This window comes from Lagopus muta (assembly GCF_023343835.1).
Source record: "Lagopus muta isolate bLagMut1 chromosome W unlocalized genomic scaffold, bLagMut1 primary SUPER_W_unloc_1, whole genome shotgun sequence".
NCBI lineage: Eukaryota > Metazoa > Chordata > Aves > Galliformes > Phasianidae > Lagopus > Lagopus muta.
This window is the reverse complement of record NW_026040168.1, coordinates 362,259-386,656: the sequence shown is the minus strand read 5'-3', so window position 1 is coordinate 386,656 and position 24,398 is coordinate 362,259. Positions and strand designations below refer to the sequence as shown.

Here is a 24,398-nt window from a genome sequence, read left to right as displayed (position 1 = left end):
AATTATTCCTTTATGAGACTTTTAGATAGTACTAGAGCTTTGAGGATAATTTGTTTATGGAAAGTTGTTCCGTTGCTTATGTTTGACAGACTCGTTGCTGAAGGAAATGATCAGCAATATATGTTAAAAATTAATATGCTGAAAAAAAATAATTTACTTTCAAAAATATCTAAAAAAATTGACATAATCCTTACCATAACACAGACTATATTCATTAAAATATTGTATATTTAGACATAAACAGCTTTGTAAAATAACTACACAAGGTGTTTGGAATTTTAAATTGGGAAAGAAAAGTCCTCTGTGCAGCTGATTAGTTGCCCTCAGGTTTATGTCTGTTTTAAATTGTGAGAGTTTAGTTTTCTTTAACCTTGGAGGAAATCAAAAGAAAATGCACAGGACTGAAGACATCCTGAAATCTCAGAATTTTAGTAATCCAATTTATCCTTAAATTCCTGTAGGGATGCATGGGGTTTATTTGGTGAGGTTTTCACAGGGAGCAGGAAGCTGCAGAGGTGGTCTCTGTGAGATGAGTTCAGGAGCTTCCCCATATTAGATAAGAGCCAGTTCTAGCCACCTCAAAAAAAGACCTGCTGCTTTGCAAAACTGAGCCAATGAGCAACACAGGTTGTGCCTCTGTGAGAGCATATTTAACAAAGGGTAAAAAAAAAAAAAAAAAAAAAAAAAGCCTGTGCCACAGCAGCTGGGAGAAAGGAGTGAGAAAATGTATAGAGAAATAATCCTGCATACAGTAAGGTTAGTGAAGAAGGAAGGGGAGGAGGTACTCCAGGTGCCAGAGCAGTCCTCCTGTAGCCTATGGAGGAGACCATAGTGGAGCAGATTGTCCCCTTGCAGCTCATGGAGGATCCCATACCATAGCAGGTGGATATGACCTGAAGAAGGCTGCAGCCCATGGAGAGTCAAGGCAAGAGAAGATTCTGGGCTGGAACTGCAGGCTGTGGAGAGGAGCCCACAGTGGAGCAGTTGGTCTGGCAGGATCTGCAGCCCATGGGGACAACATCTTGGATCAGTTTGAGAAGGACTGCATCCCGTAGGAGGGACCTCATGCTGGAGCAGGTGAAGAGTGCGAGGAAGAAGGAGGAGCAGAGACTTAGTGTTTTGGACTGACTGCAACTTCCCCATTCCCTTTGGCCACTGGGAGGAGGTAGAAGAGTGTGGATGGGGGGAAAGATGTTTTTAGTTTGCTTTTAGTTCTTACTGCTCTAGTCTGTTATCACTAGGCAATACATTACATTTATCTCCCTATGCTGAGTCTGTTTCGCCCATGATGGTAATTGGGGAGTGTTCTCCCTGTACTTATCCCATGAAGTTGTTTTTTTTTAATCATATTTTTTCTCTGTTCCTTTCACGAGTGGGGGGTAAAAGAGCAGTGTAGTGGAACTCAGCTGCCCACTGATTTGAAGCCACCAGAAGGAAAATAGCAAAATAGGGCAACACTTATAAATATTGTTATTGTGAATCTATTATAATGAGCTTTGAAGGAACAGGGCTTGCAACCATTTCCATGCAAATTGCATGGGTTAGACAACATCTCACAAATAAGAGGTGAAAGTAATTAAGGTATTTTTTTTTATCTATAACTATTCCTTTGTGAGGCAGTGGTGGTTCACCATGTTTTTATGGATGGTACTTACATGGTACACATCTAATTAGTTGTCTAATTACTAATGTTGGAACATATTGTCTTTTTGTGCTGTCTCTGTACTTTAGTGTAAGCACCTATTAGGGAAATAGTCTTTCACATGCTTCTGTTGTACAAATAGGAATATGAATGCGATGCAAAGGAATATGCATAAAAAGGAATATGCATAAGTGATGCAATTTTGCGGATAAGAATAGTGTTTAGAGTATGGTCTTGAAGTACGTAACTTAGTCCTTACCAGCGAGGCTTATCTCAGCCTCCAATACAGTCAATTCTTGAGAGCCCCCGGTCACTCCAGAAATATGGATTGATTCTGTCCCTTCATGACTCGAGGGCATCAGAGTGCACTGTGCACCAGTGTCCACCAGGGCCTTATATTTCAGTAGTTCTGATGTGCCAGGCCATCGAATCCACACAGTCCAATATACTCTATTATCCCTTTCCCCCCCGACTGAGGGCAGGGCCCCTTTATTCATTACCTGTGGTATCTGGAGCAACTGCACTGGTGGTTGATCTGCCTTGTAATTCTTTCACCTGTGCTCGTAGTACAGCAGTAGGTTCACGGTGCCACTTCCTCATGTCTTCTCCATGGTCACGTAGGTAATACCATAAGACAATTCGTGGTGTATTATTCCTTACTTGAGCCGGAGAGCGTTTGCCTCTAACAGCTGAGATTTTTGATGGTGCACGTGAGAAGGAAGGTCCATTGTCTTTAGTTAGGTGGGCTCACATGAATTTCATCATCTCCTTCATTAGACTCTTTTGATTATCCTGATCTTCATCAAGCGTCTCTGATACTGTTACAGGTTGGTTACGGTTAATCAGTTGAGACATTTGCTCCCGCGTTTCAGTCAGTTGTTCCATCACTTTTGAGATTGCAGCAACAGCAGCATGAATTGGGGATAGTAATTGTTCATAGTTTTGGAGCGTAAGAATTAATTCATAAACTCACTGTGTTCTTTGTTGTTCCTGGTATCTGTCACATGCTGACATTAGTGTAGTGGCATATTTGTCCGGCGCTGTTCTCACGAGTTTCTGCCATATCTCAGGCATTGTCCTCACTTTTTCAGGGTCGCGGTCTTGGTGTGGGTGGTTAGGAACAAAGTTAGGGTCATACAACATTTCCACCACGTCTATTTCCCTCAAATACTGGATACCCTTTTCAACTGTATCCCATTTTTTCATCACAATCTTCAAGCCATTTTTGAAGGGATACTTTTCCTTCACGGCTATTAACACTCGTTCCCAGAGGATGGTAGCCTCATCCGAACGTCGACTAATTCCTCTATCAATAGCTGGATCTCTGGCAATGGCACCTAGTTGGCAAGCTTCATTACCATCTAGAGACAAGCTATGGGCCCCGCTGTCCCAACAGCAAACCAAGATTGTTTGTAAGATTAGCTATTCCATTTGGGATGTAGCTGTTTGTGAAATTAGCCATTCCTTCTGGGATGTAAATGTCAAAGTTCAAATCATACCACATTGTATATAGGTAAAACATAGGTGTCTCCATCAGTGCCCTCAGGTAGTTATATATGATAGCAATTCCACAACACACAAGCGTGAGATGGATTATTGGCCAGTAGGTTGTTAGTAACATCATTGCTTTTAATCCTTTACCCAGCACCTCCAGGATAACAAGTGGGTTCATCACTGGTGCTTGCTAAAAAGGGGTTAATGAATTGAAGCTAACAACAAGAGGAAAAAAAAAAAAAAAAAAAAAAAAAAAAAAGGCACTACCCAGACTAAGTAGTGCTCAAAGTTTACAAATATCCCAGAACACTGGCAGTACGCCTAATCTTTCAAGGTCAGGTTTTCCAGCACAGAAACCTGAACTACTGATAATGCTCCCTAACGATGCTCTCTAAGAGCAGAGAGAAAAGAAGATTCATTTTAAAAGCTAAAAAGCAGCTGCCCCACGTTGGGCACTGAAAAATCTGTCACGGAGTTGACTAGATCAGTCTATGTCCGTGACAGGGGCGACAGGCCTCTGCCCTCCCCCCCCACCCCAGTCCCACCAAAAAGGCAAGGAAGGAAGGGAGGAAAAGAGCAGCGGCAACAATCTATGGACCAAAACTTGTTTTACTATAATACCAAAATACAAGATAACACAATATAATACAATTTAATTGAAATTGAGATGAATAAATCAGACAAGATGAGAGAGAGAAAGTTCCTGGGACCGAGTCAAACCTGAAAAGCTTGGAACGGCTAGGAAAGCACCCTCCAGCACCCACTGCAAGGCAGCAAGAGCATCCCCCCCACCCAGAAGGGCCAGATCCCGTGACTTCTATAATGTACAGGGATAGGTACCTAGAATTGGGGCATTAACACTTTAATGCCCCGTACACTACATGATGTTTTGATGTGGAATACTGAAACCCAAAAACAAAAAAAAAACCACATAGAACCATGACACTCTTGTTTATCATGACTATCTAACCCATTTCCCTAATCTTGACAGTTGAGCCTCTCACTATTTGCTTATCCAAACATACCCTACCTAATATGTGAGGCTGGGAAAAAAATAAAAACAATTTTTAAATCTCACATACTTAAACTGTGCCAGCACTTTGTTTCTAATGCTTTATCACTAGACTTGTGTTTATTTCAAAATCCTTACTTGCAAGAATTATTGCTTGACTATACCTTGTTAGGAGAAAGGACAATGCTTTCCAGAGTGGGGGAAAAAACCCACAATACTACAACATCTGAAACACTCCCCTCTCCCTTCAAGTTCAGATGTAATTTCAAAATTTATCTGGATGCAACTCAACTTAGACCCTACAAGTAATCTATAGTGTTATTGTGCATTTATATCTGCAGCAGAAAAACTATATTGATGAGGTAATTCACTTGAATAAAGATGGATTCAGGCACATAGACTCAATGGGTAACTTCAATTTCGGCCTTAGTCTGTAAGTATAAAAACAGAAGATGTTAAATTGTTAACAATTTACGGACTGGTTCAGCCCAGGTCTGTAACTAGTAGGGTGGAGGGATTTGTGAATCTGCGCCTCCGGAAAGGGGAAACGGGATCCCAAATAATTAAAAACAGTGGCAACAATCTGAGGAGAAACAAACTGATTTACTAAATATGGTACTGGAGTAATTTACTTAGTATGCTACCTCTTCAGACCCCCTGTACGCTTCACTCCAAAATCCTAGGGGTTGGCCTCAGGTCCCTCCTGATGCTCTTTGCCACAAAATTCAAGTGGGACCTTTCTCTCCAGCAGCAGTGTAGAGGATGTTCTTCACATCCTGACCTGTCTGTACTGGTCCCAAGACCACAGCTCAGACTGTATAATCAATGAATATTAAGATATTATAATTATGAAATAAACAGGAAAGTTTGACAAAGCAGACTATGTTAACAAAAAAAAAAAACCAACAAACAAACAAACAAAAAGCTTACCCTTATCCTGGGCTCACTCACAAAACACCAGCAGAGGCAATCTCCAGAAAAAATCCTTCCCCACTGGTAGCCAGCTCTTAAATAGGTCTAGGAGAGGTAGAGCCAGGCTCCACCACTTCTGGCAGCACAGGTGAATTGCCTTCACCTGTGCTCCTCTGGCTGACTCATGGCTCACCTCAGGTGATCAATCAGAGGTTCAGGCCTTGACTCAGCAGTTCCCATACACTCCACCCCTTCACGGTGTGATCCAATGATCAGGTTAACTAAAGGGTAAGCTTCCCCTAATACAGAGATCCGGTATATTGCGACGCTTACACAATTTTCATCACGACGTGTGTTGGTACAATTCAAGACGAGTGATGATCAGTGAATGTCCATATTCTTCTATGGGCCAGTGCTCAATAATGTTACTGGAGACATGAGGTCCTGAGGTGCAGGTCCGTTCCATGTTCCATCAGTCCCATGCAGACCATCACCGGGTGTTGTACGTGATCTAACAGCAACACTGGAACGCTTGATGGCATTTTGTTCCTTCTGTTGGTCCTGAAGGCTCACAGGGAATAATACAGATGTTTCAGAGGTACCAGGAGGGGAAGGTCTGCTCTCCAGGGCAAGATACATAAGCCGTATTTCTATCCTGGGTCAACACTTCCGCCTGTACTGGGGCACGCCCTGGCTGCCTGTACCACACCTTCTGGCCGGATGTCTGCAGCTGCATAACGATATCAGGCACCAAAGGAGGTGTCCTGATCTGCCACAGGGACATGATGGGGGTCCCTTTAGCAATAAAGATCGGAGTGTTGACCACAATATCAGTAGGCCATGTACCTATTACTGGAGGGACTACTGAGCCTCCCACCTCCAACAATCTCCCCCAAGGTGCAAGTAGGCCACATCACTTGGGTCCTACCTGCACCTTCCAGGGCCATTTTATTTTATGGGTACCCAGATCTAAATTCTCAGGGGCAGGGAGCAGATCATTTTCATTACCAATCTGGGGTCTTACCTGATGATCAGTGCCCGTAAATTGGATCCTAAGCGGGGTGGCCCATGTCGTCTGCAACATTCTCAGGGTACTGGGTCTGCCGTCCCTAGGTCTTTCATTCAGGTCCCGCAGGGTTTCATACAGTCTTTTCGTCCACCCCTGCAGGGACTGGCAGTCTGTCTTCAGGGCAGCCTTAAGAATACCATTATAACGTTCAATAAGGCCTGCCCCCGTTGGATTATGTGGCAGGTGGACTCACAATTCAATGCTATTTTCTTCTGCCCAGCGCTGTATCGTTGCACCAGTAAAATGAGTCCCTTGGTCGCTCTCAATGACTTGAGGTGTCCCGTAGGCAGACATCAGCTTAGTGAGTGCCTTGATGGTATACGCCTGGTTTGCTCTTGGTACTGGATAGGCCTGCAGTAGCTCACTTGCAGTGCCGACGCAGGTCAGGGCGTACCTTGCCCCCTCGGAGTGAGGAAGGGGCCCGATGTAATCAACCTGCTATCGCTGGATCGCTGGAGAGGACTGTGTCCTCTAGCAAGATGGGCTGTTGTTTCCGGCAATGATCTTGGTCTTCTCTTGGAGCAAGTGTCGCAATCCTGGCATGCCAGGACAATATAAGATAATTGTATGGGCAGTCCCCATGCTTTACCAGCTGCCCATATTGTCTTTTGTCCAGCACACTATAGCTTCTGATGTAACCAGATGGCTCTACTGCCTGTAATGCTGAATAGGCAGCCAATAACTGTTTTTCAATCATAATCTATCTTTCTTCTGCTCCGTTCCATACCTGAGACCAGAAACCAATGGGGGTCCGAACAGAGCTCTGGCGTTGCCACAGGCCCCAACCGAAGCCGTCTTGAGTAACATGAACGTCCAACTCAGCTGGGAGGGTAGGATCGAATATACCCAATGCCTGAGCTTGTTTAACTGCCAGTTTTGCTTGTTGGAAAGCATCCTGTTCGGTTTTCCCCCAGTCCCATAGCTGCCCCTTTTTTGAGAGTCTGTACAGTGGCCTTAGCAGCTGCACTAGGTGAGGTATAAAGGAACGCCAGTAACCCAACATATCTAGAAACTCTTGCAGCTGCTTCGATGCTGTAGGGACTGGGAACACCTCAACCTTATCATTGACAACACTGGGTAGTACTTTGGTCTTTCCTGACCAAAACAACCCCCAGGAATTCTACGGACAGGCCTGGACCTTGCACCTTTTGGAGATTCATAGCCCATCCCCTCTGTTGTAAATAGGCGGTTAATGAATTTGCCGCCGGACCGACTGCCTCCAGTGAGTCGGTTGTCAGCAGGAGATCATCAGTATAATGAAATAGGTTAACATCAACAGGTTTTCTCCAATCAGCCAGGCCACACGCCAATAGATTATGACAATACGTTGGTGAATGCACGTACCCCTGCAGCAGGACCTGAAAGGTCCACTGCCGGCCTCCCCATGTAAACGCAAACTCATCTTGTGATTCCACAGCAATTGGGATACTGAAGAATGCATTTGCTAGATCTAGGACACAATGATAGTGTCATGGTTCTATGTTTCTGTTTTTGGGTTTCAGTATTCCACATCAAAACATCAGGTAGTGTACAGGGCATTAAAGTGTCACTGCCCCAATTCCAAGTACCTACCCCTGTACATTACAGAAGTCACGGGATCTGGCCCTTCCGGGTGGGGGGGGGCGCTCTCTTACTGCCTTGCAGTGGGTGCTGGAAGGTGCTTTCCTAGCCGTTCCAAGCTTTTCAGGTTTGACTCGGTCCCGGGAACTCTCTCTCTCTCATCTTGTCTGATTTATTAATCTCAATTTCAATTAAATTGTATATATTGTGTTATCTACTATTCCAATATTATAGTAAAATAAGTTTTCCTCAATAGATTGTTGCTGCTGCTCTTTTCCTCCCTTCCTTCCTTCCCATTTTTTGTGGGACTGGGGTGGGGGGGGAGGACAGAGGCCTGTCGCCTCTGTCACGGACATAGATTGATCTAGTCAACTCCATGACAGACTTTTGGCACCCAACGTGGGGCACGCTGCTTTTTAGCTTTTAGAATTATGTTTTATTTGTTTTATACCTATGTTTTACCTATTTACAATGTGGTATGATTTGAATTTTGACATTTACATCCCAGAAGGAATGGCTAATTTCACAAACAGCTACATCCCAAATGGAATAGCTAATCTTACAAACAACACGATGTTCAGACCAGTCTCCGGGTTTTCTTCTCGGTTTGTCAAACACTTTTTGAATCTTGAATTAATACTCATGTTGGTGTGTGTGTCGTTAATTTTCCTGAATGTACTCCAACGCATTTGTAATGAAGAGTCTCCTCTAAAACTAGAGAACGATGACTGGCAGGGAATATGGAGAGGTTTAGGAAAGGTCTTAGAAGCATGGGGACCCGCAGTGTCATGGGATTTCACTCTTGAACACCTGTGGGATCCTGAGAAACTAAGCCAGATTTTGAGTCAGGGACAATGCGACTTACATAAATCTAAGGAGGTACAACTTATTTGGGGTTTGGCTTGTGCTTACTGTGCCCTATATAATACCATTCTGGAGAGAGAGAGTTTCCCAGCTGAGGTTCAAGCCAAGGGGGAAAATCCCCAAGTCAAATCTAATCAATCACAGGAGACACCAGTAACAATACCAGCTGCTCCTGGGGAGGGCAAGAAATGGAAACGAGTTTCTTCGAGTCTTGAACAAAAAAGAGAGGAGGAGGCAGAGGAAGATCCAGGCGAGGCGCCCTCCTCAGAACCACCGCCTTCACCAGAGGCAAAAGGAAGACGTGCGGAAGAGTGTGATGAAGGCGAAGGCTCTATTACTACTCGCCGACCTCTAAAGATGACTGAAATCCAAGGTTCAAGAAAGGAGTTTACACGGCACCCGAATGAAACTCTTGTTTCCTGGTTGGTTTGCTGTTGGGACAGTGGGGCCCATAGCACAGGCTGTGTGCAGGTCTTATAATGCCCACTTTTTCTAATTCCTGCACCATTCTCGATATTTGATCTTGCCCACCTGGGAGTCTATATTGTCTAACATTAGTAAACCGGCGCGGTTTTGGCAGGCAAACAGGCCCATGTTTCGCATGGCCTCTTAATATTGCCTGCACCGCCCGGATACTGATACATCTTTGTCGAAGTCTGAACTCTCCCACAGTTGTTTGGAGAGCCAGACCCCATAGAATATCTATGCCCAGGATGTATTCTTGGACTGGAGCAATAGACACCTTGTATTCCCAGGGTGGAGACACCCAACCCCTAATTTTAACCATGTTTGGGTTACAGGAATAGTCTGTCCCCCAAAACCACCAATCATCACTCTGTCCCCATCAAATTTTGTTGGATCTCTGTAGATAATTGATGTTTCTGCTCCGGTGTCCACTAACGCCATAATTCTCTGAATATTTTTTCAGGACCAGTAATTCGTTAATTCTACATAGGGCCTCCCATCCCATCTGGAGGCCCTAGGGGGACTAACATCCCTTGTCATGTCATCAATTGTGCTATGGCCAATTCTTTCGCTCCTGGTGGCTCAGGCATGGTGGCCTGAGGCAGCTTTTTTTTTTTTCCCCCCCTATTTGGAACAATGAAATCTTCTAGGTTCTATGTCATTGTTGGTACTCCCTATAACCCTTACCCTTGATTTCTTAGGGCAGTTCTGGAATTTTTGATTGCCCTTTAGTTGCCTCCAGAGCTGGAGAAGGACATGGTTGGGCTGGCGGTTGATCTTAGCAAATTGGACCCCAGCCCAATTAAATCATTAAGCATTTGTTTTCGGGAGACCCTTTTTGGTCCCCATTAAGGAGCTTGAGTAGCCAGCATTTTGGTTTTACTTACTGGCAGGACCTCTGCTTCTTCCAACATCCATATGTTGCACCTAGTCCGCAGGCGTTCTGTTTCTCCCAGTTCAGCCACTAACTGGGCAGCCTGCTGGCTTATATACAGCTTAAAATACTGGCTTAAATACAGCTTCTGAGGCCACCAGGGGATTTAATATAGAGACTAGGGTGCCATAGAGATGGGAGGGAGCTTGCTGTAGAATCAAGTCTCTCACCCCTGCTGAAATATATCAGGACCATATCAGGGCCATTAAATGTGTCTTCATAGATAGCCTCTATTACACCCAGTTCACGGATATAATTCTGGAGATCCTCCATGGAGGACCACATCCCTCTATGTAGAGGTATACCCAGTTTATTTGGCCATACCATACAGCAGGCCACCATTAACCCTTCTATTATAGAATGGTTTTCATCAAGGTATTGATTACCCACATATAACCTCTGCCTGAGAGCAGGATGGACAGTCATGGTGGCCAACTTGGCTATTTCCGGGCCATTGACCAAAACACTTTCTGCCCCAGAATCCCACAGTCTTAATAACCAAGCCGGCACACCTTCTCCAGGCTTCTGCTGAAATCGCTGTACTAAGTCCATCAATTCCGTTGCCATGTATGGCTGGGCTGTTACATGTAAATGAGTCCAGGCAGGGGGCCACTAGATGAGGCAGCACCCCTGCCAGTCTGTCCTGCATTTTTTGTTTTCTGAGTTATGACAGGATGGACTTCTAGTGGATCGGTCAGAATTGGATATTGAAGATCTAATTTGGATTTTTTATTTCCCTGATCAACCAAGTCTGTTGATTCAGGAGTTGGGTCATTGTTTATTGAAATGTTACAAGCTTGGCCTATGGGAAGATGTAGAATTGGCTTCTTCCCTGTTAACACGCCGAGTTCGTGCTCTAGTTTTTCCAATACGGTCTTTCAAAAGTAGGTTTTCATTCTCTAAAGTGTTGTTTCTTATTTCTGCATGATTTAAGACACTTAATAGTGGCCATGCCACTGCAGAAGCAGCCAGTTGTCTTTTTTTAGTGATCACCACATCCTTGCTAAGACCCTGTAAGTAATCCACCATGCAATATGGGGACATATTTCCCATAACACGTAAGGGACCTCATTTTTCAATGATAACCACTAGCTTTTAATAGGGAGATGCCACAAATCCTGGGATCTACCCTGGAATCATTTTCTCTAGAGGAGTATTGTTCTCCCCCTTGACCCATTTATAGAAATCCCAAAGAAAAGACATGCTGTAAGCCTTAGTATACTCTGCCTGCCTGGCTTGCCAAGTGTATAATCAATAAATATTAAGATGTTATAATTAACAAATAAACAAGAGAGTTTGTCAAAGCAGACTATGATAACAAAAAAAGAAAAACAGAAGGTTTACCCTTACCCTGGGCTCACTCACATAACACCAGCAGAGACAATCCCCAGAAGAAACCCTTCCTTACTGGTAGCCAGCTCTTAAATAGGTCTAGGAGAGGTAGAGCCAGGCTCCACCCCTTCTGGCAGCACAGGTGAATTGCCTTCACCTGTGCTCCTCTGGTTGACTCATTGCTCGCCTCAGGTGATCAGTCAGAGGTTCAGGCCGTGACTTAGCAGTTTCCATACACAGACTATCTTCTCTTTGATTTCCTTGGAAGTCTGCTGCTGCTCAAGACCCCACACAAAGTTATACTTCTTCCGTGTCACCTGATAAACAGGGCTTACAGTGAAGCTATCATTTAGAACATGCATTTTCCTAAAGCCCACTACACTGTCACGGAGTTATCTAGATGAATCTGTGCCCGTGACAGGGGGCAGCAGGCCCGTAGGCCCCCTGGCCCCAAAATGGGAAGGGAAAAGAGAAAGGGTAGGGAGATGGGAGCTGGGCTCAAAACAGAACAGCGGCAACGATCTAAGGAGGAAAACGTAATTTTTGCTAAATATGATATCAGAATGCAAGACAACAAAATGTAATACAATATAATAGAAATTGAGGCTAATAAATTAAATAAAATAAGGGAGAGAGAATTTCTGAAACTGAAAAGCCTACTTTGATCTGAAGGTACACGGCTGGGGAGCACACCCACACACTGCCAGGCTGTGAGTAAGAGAGAACCAGAGAGTAAGATCCCATGTCTTTCTCCTGTGGCTTGTCTTCTTATCTGAATGTGAAGTCCATGGGGTATGTAGTTGTTGTTCTCTTCTGAGAACCAGGTCTCTGGAAAGGTGTCAGTTCACATAATTGGAGTATTAACTCTTTAATTACCCATGCTTTGCATGATGTTATGATGTGGAATACTGATAACAAAATTATAAAACCATGACATTCCACCCCTTATTCTACATCACTACATCGTGCTTAATATATACATATATATACAAACAAACAATAATTAAAATGCAGGGGTTGGCCTCGGGCCCTTCCTGAGGCTCTTTGCCACAAACTCCAAGTGGCACCTTTCTCCCCAGCAGCAGTGTAAAGTATGTTCTTTACATCCTGTCCTGTGTGTACTGGCCCTAGGGCCACGGCTCGGGCTATCTCCTGTTTTACTTGCTTGCTGCTGCTTAGGCCCCCACGTAAAATTATACTTCTTCCACATCACTTGATAAAAGGGGCTTACAATGAGGCTGTAGTTTTGAATGTGCATTTTCCAAAAGCCCACTACGCCCAGAAAAGACTGTGTTTCTCTCTTCCTAGTGGGTGGAGACATAGCAGTGATTTTGTCAATCACATCTGCTGGAATGTGATGATGCCCATCTTGCCACTTTATACCTAGGAACTGAATCTCCTGGGCAGGTAGATCCTTGCAGTTTGCTTCACTTAATAGCAAAACCAGCTTGCAGAAGAATTTGAATTATTTGCTCTCCTTAGATCTATGCAAGCCGCACCATCCCTGACTCAAATACTGGCTTAGTTTCTTGGGATCCAACAGGTGTTCAAGAGTGAAATCCCATGACATTGCGCGTCCCCATGCTTCTAAGATTCTTCCTAAACCTCTCCATATTCCCTGCCAGTCAGCATTCTCTGGTTTTGGAGGAGGCTCCTTTCACATAACACAAATGGATAGGAATACATTCAGGGAGATTAACAACATGCACAGGAGCATGCCCACTAAAATGAGCATTAATTCAGCATTCGAAAAATGTGTGACAAACTGAGAAGAAAGCCTGGAAACCGGTCTGAATATAGTGTTGTTTGTAAAATTAGCTATTCCATTTGGGATGTATCAAAATTCAAATCATACCACATTGCATATAAGTACTATGCAGGTATCTCCATCAGTGCCCTTATTTGTTTATATATGAACACAATTCCACAACACGAAATCATGACATTGATAATTGGCCAATATGTCACGAGGAACATGATGGCTTTTAATTCCTTAGACAGCACCCCCACAATAAATAGTGGGTTCATCGCTGGTAGCTGCTAAAAGTGGGTTAATGAATGAAGGCTAATGAGAGAAGAAAAAAAAACAAAAAGGCACTGCCCGGACTAAGCAGTGCTCAAAGTTTACAAATATCCCAGAATACTGGCAGTACGCCTGGGCTTTCAAGGTTAAGGTTTTCAGTACAGAAACCTGAACTACTGATAAAGCTCCCTAACAAAGCTCTCTGATAGCAGAGAGATATTCGTTCTAAAAGCTAAAAAGCAGCTAATGACCACATCCTCCACCAAAAACTGTCATGGAGTTAACTAGATCAATCTATGCCCTCCAACATTCACTGCAAGGCAGTAAAAGACCGCCTCACCCGGAAGGTCCAGATTCTATGACTTCTGCAACGTACAGGGATAGGTACCCACAATTGGAGCATTAACACTTGAACTCCCGGTGCACTACATGATGTTATGATGTGGAATACCGAAAACTAAAAATCAGAAAACCATGACAACTTCATGCATGGAGGTTGTGTATGGATAGACAAGAAATTTGGGGCGTAAGTGAATTTGAGAGAAAAGTCTATAGCTTGAGTCTTATCATAAATAAGAGGTATCCAAGGTGAGTAGTTACTGAATAGGGAAAACACTCATTCCTAGTAGTGGACATAGCTTCTCCTTTATGGTTTTTGCAGCTTCTGTAAAAGATCTTCCTTTTGTGTAATTGTAGAATTCCTTTTCTTATTTTGGAAGGTTAAATGCTTTTCACTGTATAAGATTCAGAATCTCTTAGCAGAGGACAAAAATCAGTTTTGTGTTGAATTACTGCTGAATGTATATGGACGGGTTTTTATACAGTGTTTTAACTACCTGAACTGATTTAGTTAAATCATACTGTCAACGGTTTACAGGCTGGTTTGGCCCAGTTCTGTGACCAGGGGGGTGGAGGGATTTCGCAGAATCCGCGCCTCCAGAAAAGGGAAACAGGGGACCCCAAAATAATTTAAAACAGTGGCAACGATCTGAGGAGGAACAAACTAATTTAGTAAATATGGTATCGGAATGCAAGATAACACACTATAATACAAAATAACTAGAATTGAAGCTATTAAATCAAATATAAAGAGAGAGTGTCCGAAAGGTGGATAGGCCTCACCATAAAGCTGATGTGAGATGCGTGGTCCGGTTGAGCAGTAGGGAGGAGAACCTGACAAAGAAGAGCCCATCAGGTGTCCTTTCCACGGGTTATATCTCCTCTCTGACCACAGAGCCCCTTGGGGTATGTAGTTCTTCTTTTCCAGACAGGTGCCTGGAACTTGAGCATTAACACTTAAACTCCAAGTGCACTGCATGATGTTATGATGTGGAATACTGATAACCAAAAATCATAAAACCATGACATGTACTTTGTCTCATAAACCGCAAATCGAAAACATGAAATCTGTGTGTTCACATTTTGATGATGCCCTTCCTTTACTTTTTTAAAAAAAATTTTTTTTAAAGATACGTACATATACTTTTAATTTTTTTTCCCTCATTTACCTATGAGTTGGCTAATGATTTGATGACAATTAGTGGTTGCAGTCCACTCCTAAAGTCTTTTGGGTTTTTAGTCACACTTTTTGTAACATCATCTTTTAAAATTTCTAGCTATTACTTCTTATAAATGTGCAAAGGAAAGTTCTATTTACTTGGTCTTTTAATAGTCTAAAATTACAAATTGAATCTTTACTGTGGCTATTAGCATAAAGGGACTTGTCCCATCCCACTCAGTGAGTTGCAAGAAAGGTGAATCTTTGGAACTCCATCAAACAGGCAACTCTCTAGCTGTTTGAGTCAACAAATTCTTCATCCGTCTCAGACAAGCCTAATTTTTGAAAATTTGAATCTCCATTTTTAATGGCAGCTGGAATTTTATCTTTCCATGTATTCAGTACAAGTTTGAGTGTTAGAAACATAAAGTGTAGTCTTATTTTAATTCTGTAATTTTCTGTCACTTGATATATGTCCTCTTTATTTCTCCATCTGAAAATCCAAGGATTAAAATATTAATTAAACTTTAAGGTTAATGGCCATTTCAGTGATTGACTCTTGTGACATTACTACTGTTATGAAAGTTAATTTTCAAAATACATATGCCAAAGCTATGCTTGGAATATGTGCCTAATGTTAAAGAATTTGTTTCTTTGAATCTGTTGTGAAACTCAATTGTATTTTTCCATAGGTTTAAATTCAAGCATTCATAGATGAGACTGTGAACATGTTTCTAAAGATACATGAGGTGCTTTTTTATTTTATTGATAGACACTGAAGTTAAACATGTATACATGTCCAACACTCCCTGACCAGGTTCTTTTAGATGTTCCATACGTAAAGGTTTATCGTTTAAGGCCAGATGTTATTGTTCAATCCCAGTAGGCAGCTAAGTACCACACAGTAGCTTGCTCACTTTCCCCCTGCTTCCCCAGCTGGATTGGAAGTGTGAGAAACGGAAAAGCCCTTAATTCACTGTAAGTGCTGCTTATCATCAGCTAAAACACTGCTGTGTTATCAGCACTATTTTCATACAAATCCAAAATACAACAGTACACTAACTACTAGGAAGAAAATTAATTATATCCCAACAAAATCAGAACTCAAAGTTTACTTTTTTGAAATTATTTGACATTACACAGTGTTTCAGGGTATGTTTGGATCCGAGATACAGAATGTCTCAGGAGCAGAGACAAGCAAACTGCGCGCTCAGACCAGCACATGACCAGCATGAGTTTTATTCAACATACACACGCTCATACACACAGGTATCCATTTTAGATTATCTCAGTAAGCGTCAAGCAGAAGCTCCCTAAGCAAGCACGCTATTACTTACTGATTCCTGAGAGATGGACAAAGTGCTGAGAAGGAGAGGAAAAAGGAACGTGCCAGCAGTGGATTTGATGGGTAGTGCCAGCAGGGTGTCCCCTGCTTCAAAGTGCACTTTTCCTCTCTCCCCCACCACAGCCTCTTTCCTGCTTTTATTCACCCCAGAGTCTATAGGGTTTTTTCCACTTGCACACTGTACCCGTGGCCAATGCATGATACAGAGCCCAAGTGGAACACCTGCTTGCAAAACAAGTTATTGCAAAACAAGGTAAACTACCAAGGTCAGCTCTCTCTGCAAAACAATTTCCCTTAAAACTGTCAGAATACTTTGTTGCATCCCAGGATCATTCTTCATACAGAGGCCTTTAGGTCCTCTCTCAATCCAATTATTGGAGAAGATGGCTTGACATATATATATATCTCCAGAGGAAGATTAAGGCAACAAAAGAAGCCAAATGCTGTCCAATTATTTATTACAAATTCTAAGCTACTAAGGAATGTGGGGAAGTTAGCAAAAGTAAAGAGAGAAATCCCAGCGAATGGTTTACAAAGCAGGGATAGTCACCACCAGGGATCCAGAGACATCTTGTTGGTCCATAGGGAGGCAGCAAGTCAGGCAGCGACGTCTTGCACAGCTGCAGTTCATCGGAGGGAGTACCTGTTCTTCTTCAGAACTCTTCAAGTTTTTATCAATAGTGTCCTTTTGGTCACCAGAGGCAGCAGCTCATTGTCAGGGGCACTTCTGTCAGGGGCAATGATAGTTGCCAGGGGTACTTCTGTTTTGTTAGTCAGGGGCAACAGTAGTTGCAACAGCATGTCCATAGTACATGCCTTTCCCATTGGGAAATCAGCAGTTGATCATGCAATTGTCATATGGTGGGCTGCTAGGTACATGCACTAACTGCATGGTAATCCTCTCCTCTGAGACAATGCCCATAAATCAGCTTAAGTGCCCAAAAAGAAGCAGCAGCCAAAAAGGTTTCTCCTGGTCACCCAGCCCTGTATGTTTCTCTTAGCACCATGCTCATGGTAACCATTAACCCCAAAAGCTTGTTGAGCAGGTTATGTCTCAGATGGGTGCTGCTGAACAAGCTTTGAGCCAAAAAATTGTTCCAGCTTCTTACAGGCCCCTAACACACAAAGGACTTTAATTTAGCAGAATGAAACAGCAATTTACTTCAATAACAGTACAAGTACAAATTATGCTTTGCTAAATATAGCAGTTGCAGTCATAATACAAATGTGATTCTCATTGTTGGTCTCTATCATGGCACTGTCTCCAATTGCTAGGAGGGAATACATGGGTTTAAACTGACTGAAGTCTATTAGTGTCTTCAAAGTTCTTTCTGTTCAGCATACAGTTTTTATGCTGTTTGCTTTATACTGAGTTTTTATACTTGGTTTGGCTGAGCCACAAATAAACAAACATTCTGGTTTGGCTAACTCAGGAAGACATGCATTTGCCTATATTTATTTATCTTAATTAACCTGGGGAAAGTTACACGGCCAATTGATTCCCTCAACTATTGTAGCCATTTATCTAGAACAAAGACCCATCCCTTTTGTGTTAAGCTCTACTTTTTATAGCAATTGTGGTCAGTCACTCCTTACTTCACTTAGGCAAGGACTATGTACTCACGAAGCTATCACCTCAGTGTTCTTCCATTCTAGGAGTTCATTGATCAATTTCAACATGAAATGTTTAAATTTTTTACATTTTGACTTCAAAAGAAGAATTTTTCTCTAAGATACCTTTTTGGCATTGTACATAAACAGATTTTGTTTTTCAGTTATTCCATCTTTTATATTGTAGGTCATGCAAGAGTCTCTGCCAGCATGATGAAGAAAAGAACTTCCCACAAGTAAGTTGCTAATATTTTTACTTAAGTATAGTTCTCAATAACTGAAATTACAATTTTACAAATCTCTTATCTGAATTGTTCTGGTCACTTTGCTCTTGTAAACTATGAAAACTATGTGGAGTAGTATTCAGCTAGTGTATGTGTGTAGAGTCAGACTTTAATTCTTTTGGGAGGGTGGTAGGAAAGAATGCACCATTGATGGAGTTCTAAATATCCTTCTGAATGTTACTCTGAGAGAAATTATCCTGTGAATACAATTATGTAATTTACTCTACAGTTCAGAGACAAGATTGCAAGCTGGAAGTTGAGCACGTACTCTAGGATTCATTACAGCTTTATTTTTTGAAAAGGATTTTTCACTTATTTTTTTTATAAAGAACAAACTGAAGCACTTCTTATATAAGGCTGTTATTTGAATGTGAAGGATGCTTGCTCATCTTAGACATTCATGGCACATATTATTTTTGCTACTACGTTTTGAAATAGTAGCAGCTAAACATTGATGAGTAAATAGAAGATCGAGGCAATAGCTTGGACATTTTTGAACTTCATGTCTAACAGCTAAATGCTGCATGTCTAGTGGGAAAACTCTAAAAAATAAGCTGGGGAAAGAGGAAGCATTAAGATGCTACTAGTTATATTTTAAGTATGAATTCCTATAGTGGTGGTAGACAACATGCATCAATCCAAAACAATTTGTCTGGCAGGAATATCTTCTATGATTAACATATAGGAATTAGTATTAACTGCTTCCCAGACATAACACCTGATGTAAAATTAATTCCTTGCACCAACTCTTCACTATTCATTCTTTTCGATCTCCTTACAAGGCAAAGATAAACATGTATTTGTTTAGAGACAGGTAGACTTGGTTAAAACTTAATTTCTCTTGTTCTTTTTCAACCGCTCAGAGAAAGGAGTGTATGATGGGAAGACTATCAGAGGTGGGTTTTTTTTTGTACTTGAGGGTGGCTAGATTTGTCTTTATTGTTCTGATGATATACACTTATTCAAATAGCTAAATAGGTTGTATATTTGTTAGCATAAAGGCTTTTATGGGTCATGTTAAGCTGTGATCTGAAGTCACGTGATTTTGAGACATTTAAGCACTCAACTGAGTTTTATGTTAATTTAGCCTAGTCTAATTGTTTTAGAATTGTTCGGTTAAGGTTTTATTTTGTAGCAAACCAAGATGACATACTGTGTGCTGCTCACTGACTTCTCTGAGAATGACAGAGACTACTATAGTTCTTTATATTTGGTATTCAGTGCTTACATTTTGGAAATGAACAAGTAATAGTAAGTAGTGCTGTTGACATATTTATAGTAAATGAGTAGAATATGAATGAATATATAAAAATGTATGCCAATGCTACTCTGAGTTGTTACAACCAATCATGAATTAGTAATGCATACATTGTCATTGATTTAGTTATGATGACTTACATATTCCTCACTTAAAGGAAAAAGAGGAACAAGTCTAATGATGCTTGAAGACCGTAGGGGAGATTCTAAACCAGGTTCAGAAAGTTCACGGGGGAGGGAGGAGCTAACTGGATGGAATAGGGAAACTGAAGAAGTGATAAAATGAGCTGTGTGTATTAATTTTCAGAACTCTTCTTAACTAAAATGCTAGTTAATCATTGACCCTTTTGGAAGGTTTTCCCATGGTTATAGGTAAGCTTCAATAGGGCTGTTCTTTTGAGTGTTCTGTCAGTGTCAATGGATAGTGATGAATGTGAAGCTGTCCTGGATTCAGCTGGGACAGAGTTAATTTTCTTCATAGTGTATGGCATGATGCTATGTTTTGGCTTTAGGAGAAAAACAATGTTGATGACACACTGACTTTTTAATTATTGCCAAGGACACTGCAACTTTTAAGCTTTTTGTATTGTCCTGCCAGTGAATGAGCTGGGATTGCACAAGAAGCTGAGAGGTCAGAGAACCAGGACAGCTGACCTAAAGTGGCCAAAGGGATATTCCATGCCATATGACATCATGAGAAAAACTATAAAACTGACAGGAGGTGGCTGAGGGTCAGCTGCTGCTCGAGGACTGGCTAGGCATGGGTCAATGGTTAGTGAGCAATTGCATTGTGTGCTTGTGTGCTTGTTTTGTAAGTATGTATATATTATTATAATTATTCTCTTCCTTTTCTATCTTAGTAAATAGTTTTAATCGCAGTTTTCCTTTTTTTTTTTTCTTTCTGATTCTCTATCCCACTGGGAGGGTGGGAGTGAGCAAAAAACTACGTAGTACTTAGCTGCCTGCCAGGTTAAACCACAACAATCCTTGTGCAGTCCGATGTGGGGCTCAAAAGACTGAGACAGTGACAAGTCTGACCAGAGCATGTTAAAACAAAATTGCTAGAAGTGATATAGTAACTTAATAGCCACTGGTCACAATGCTGACCTTTTTGTTCACAATGTGGTTTATTTGCTCTCAGAGTTGTTTTTCTTAACTCCTTCTGGGTTGTTTATCATCTCTGGAGGTTTGCCTAAGCTTATTTATGGTTTTGCCAGTTTATATATAGCATGCGCTCATGTTATACCAACCACAAATTTAATTTGGTATTTGTGCTCAGTAACATAATTCTCACACTTCATAAACCTTACGGTAGAAGCTCTTAACAAGTACAGTCTTTACTCCAGGCAATTAAAAATAGTTTTTGAACATTTTGAATATACCTGGGATGTTCAAACTAGCATGATCCTACTGCTATGCCTTCTGCATGTGTTTCTAGTTTTATTTATGTTTAAGAAACTATTAAAAAATGCCACCTTGAGATATACCCTGAGACAGGATAGTTGTGGGTGGCAAGGTATGTGGGAAGATATTGGCAGGTATTTATCACAATTGTCACCTCTGATGGGTTTGGAACTCACCCCTGAACAAGTGCAGAATGTTTTGAAAAGGTATGGTCTGATCCTGGTGATGCCAGAGTTACAGCTTGTTGCACTGTGCTGGAATCTAGCCTGCACCTATCAAACACTATTCAAGTTTATTCAGCACCCTCAAAAGCAAGAAAATGCCTCTGGATCTGACTCAAACCCTGCAACAGGCCTTCTGGCTGAACCAGAGAACCAACCCATGCAAGTATCCATTGCCTCTGTCCACAAGCAGAAACAATGGACGTGAATGTCCACTCAGTAAGGAATGAAGAAGAGGATGAGGAAGGCTACTTCATAGCAGGGCCATCATGAGAACGGGAGGAAGAGGCAGAGATTATACATTTTAAATTAACCATCCAATGTCTATCCCTAGGTGAGGTATGAAATGTGCAGAAAGATTTCAGCCACTGTCCAGATGAGCACATTGTCACCTGGCTGTTCTGATGCTGCAATAATGGCACATATAGACTGGATTTAGTGGTCATGGAAGCCAGACAACTGGGATCCTCCCTAGGGAACAGGACACTGACAAAGCAATTGCAAAAAAAATGGAAAATCTCTCTCCACCTGGATGTGACTCCTGTTACCCATGAAAGAAAGGTATCCCAACAAGGAAGATATTACGTCAGCAGGACAAGTGGATCCAGTATATGAGGAAATTAGCTGTGATGGAGGTGGTGTATAATGTTGACCTGAACAATGATAAATTTTCCCCAAATTCATATATCATCAAGTGCACACAATCCATGTAGTGCAAGTTTGTACAGAGTACACCATCACTGCATGCCAACTTTTTGGGAGTAATGACTTGGAAAGATGGAGAAGAACAAACAGTGAATGAATTGGATGACCAACACCAACAACACAAAGGAAGTCTCTCTTCCTCCCTACAGGCCTCAATTTCAACTCAGGAGAAAATGTCCTGTGAGTTCCAGCCTATTGTCCAAAGACAATAGGCCTTACTCCTCACTAGTATGGACCAGCATCTCAGCTACTAGAAGTAAGTGTTCTTCTGTTAAAGAGAGAAGACATGGTGGGTATATACCACATGACACCCTGTGGTTTTACCTGCATGACCACAGGGAGGATATGAGGAAATGGAATGGAAAACCCACCTCAACCCTAGAGGAATGAATACATGATATGAACCCTCACAAAAAAGGGTTCTTCCAAGAAAATGACCACTCCAGTTTCCAGTGTGCAGCTCTCTAAACTGAATAGATATTTTGATCTTATTTCTGAGTTTAATAACAAATATTTTGGTTGGCATTCATGAGAAGTGAGTAATGAATATGGTAACCAGGGCTAGAAAGGACCTGCCTCCATCCAGGTGAAGAGACAATCAGTTATATTGGACTGTGTGGATTCAATAACATGGCACATCAAGTCAACATCAGTGGACACTAGTGCACAGTGTATCCTAATCCTAATTTCTGGACTGATGAGAGGATCCCAAAAGCTAACTGTATTGGAGACCAAAGTGAGCCTAACTGGGAATGAGTGGCAAAAGTAATCCATTGTAACTGGCCCAGAGGCTCTGTGCATCCTTGGCAATGCTAGAATTTGAATACGACCTTAAGTCAAAGGCAGCCCAGTGGTATGCCACAATTTCACTTGGACTGACATCTAATCCACCTGGAATTGTCTGCCCCATGGTTGGAAACACAGCCCTACCATTGTCATGGACATTGATGACATCGTTGTGTGAGGCAAATTTTTGAGTAAGGGAAGAAAAAAATCCAGATCCTTCTGAAAGTCGGTTTTGCCATAAAACTAAGTAAGGTCAAGGTATCTGCACAGGAGATCCAGTTCTTAGGAATAAAATGGCAAAATGGATGTCGTAAGATCCTTATGGATATGATCAATAAAATAACTGCTATGTCTCCACCAACTAACAAAGAGAAAACACAAGCTTTCTTAGATGTTGAGTGTTTCTGGAGAATGCATATTCTGGATTAAAGTCTGATTGTAAACCCTCTCAAGTGACTGAGCAGATGGGGCAAAAGTGTTCTGAGGAGCAAGCTGGCTGGATTGACTACCAGAGCTTTAAATTCAATGGGGGAAGGAGGTGGAGTTCCTTGTGACAGAGAAGGGCCAGGAAACACTGTCATTTTAGGAAACTGTGGGGAAAAACCTCTCAATTGTCCCATAGGATCTTGTAAGGACTCCTCAGTAAAATAATGTTGCCAGTAACCCAGCTGAAATCTTGCATCCATCTAGAGATACCTGCACCCTCTGTTTCCTTAAAGTGCATCACTTCCTCTGAGCTCAAGGTCTGTTCATCCCTAAGAGAAAGAAACTGAGGAAAGGTGGCAGGAGGCTTGCATAGATGAGCAAGGAACTCATGGATAAACTAAAAGGAAAGTAGAAGGTCCATGAAATGTGGAAAAAGGGCCTATCCACCTGGGAAGAACATAGGAACGTTGTCAGGGTCTGTAGGGATGCAACAAGAAAGGCTAAGGCCCTCTTGAAATTAAAGCTTGCAAATGAGGTAAAGGATAGCAAAAAAGGATTTTTATGTATGTCAATAGTAAAAGGAAGACTGGGGAAAATGTGGGTTCCCTACTAAATGAGGTGGGTTCCCTGGTAACAGGGAGCGCTGAGAAGGTGGAGATTCTGAATGCCTTCTTTGCTTCACTCTTTAACGCTAAGACTAGCTCTCAGGAGTCCCTGACCCTGGAGGTAAGAGAGAGTCTGGGGAACATATGACTTCCTGTTGATCAAGGAGGATCTGATCATAGAATCGTAGAATTGCTGAGGTTGGAAAAGACCTTAAAGATCATCAAGTCCAACCGCAACCTAACCTATCCTAACTCTAACCCTCCACTAAATCATGTCCCTGAGCACCACATCCAAGTGGTTTTTGAACACGTTCAGGGATGGTGACTCAACAACCTCCCTGGGGAGCCTATTCCAGTGCTTAAACACCCTTTCTGTCAAGATTTTCCTGATATCCAACCTAAAACTCAGAGAGCATCTAGCCAAAATCAGTGCACACAAATCCATGGGCCCTTACAGGATGCACCCACAGGTCCTGAGGGAGCTGGCAGAAATGACTGCCAAACCACTATCAACCAGTCTTCAAAAAGGGAAAGATGCAGGACCCGGGAAACTACAGGCCAGGCAGCCTCACCTCTGTCTCCGGGAAGGTGATGAAACAACTTACTCTGGATACCCTCTCCAAACAATTGGAAGAGAAGGTTGTCAGGATTAGTCAATATGGATTCACCAAGGGGAAATCAAGATGGACCAATCTGGTAGCCAGTGGCTTCACTGGCTGGGTATGACGTGCGGAATCAAACTCTGTAACCCAAGTAAGATTACAAAGCAGGTACGATTTATTCAGTGCTGCGCGGACACCAGGTGCAAGGGGGATAGATCCACCTAACTTGCACACCGTCTAGAAAAATCGTGCTACAGATATAGGCCAAGCTAATACATAATCAATAGTTTTCCCAGAATTCGGATGAATATTCATTACACCCCCAAGAGTTCGTTAGCATGCAGACC

At 42.1% G+C, this 24,398-nt stretch overlaps 1 protein-coding gene across 6 annotated transcripts in view; it reads left to right on the top strand.

The window, feature by feature from the left end:
• Positions 1-24,398, top strand: part of LOC125687573 (spindlin-W) — a 141,381-nt gene that overhangs the window by 84,404 nt on the left and 32,579 nt on the right. For 5 of the 6 annotated variants that reach the window (XM_048932761.1, XM_048932767.1, XM_048932766.1 and 2 more), the window contains one exon: positions 17,949-17,997. In XM_048932761.1, the coding sequence (XP_048788718.1) occupies positions 17,949-17,997 (49 nt within the window). Of the gene's footprint in view, positions 1-8,079; positions 8,976-17,948; positions 17,998-24,398 lie in introns of those variants that run through there. The other variant, XM_048932764.1, reaches the window with a different exon arrangement.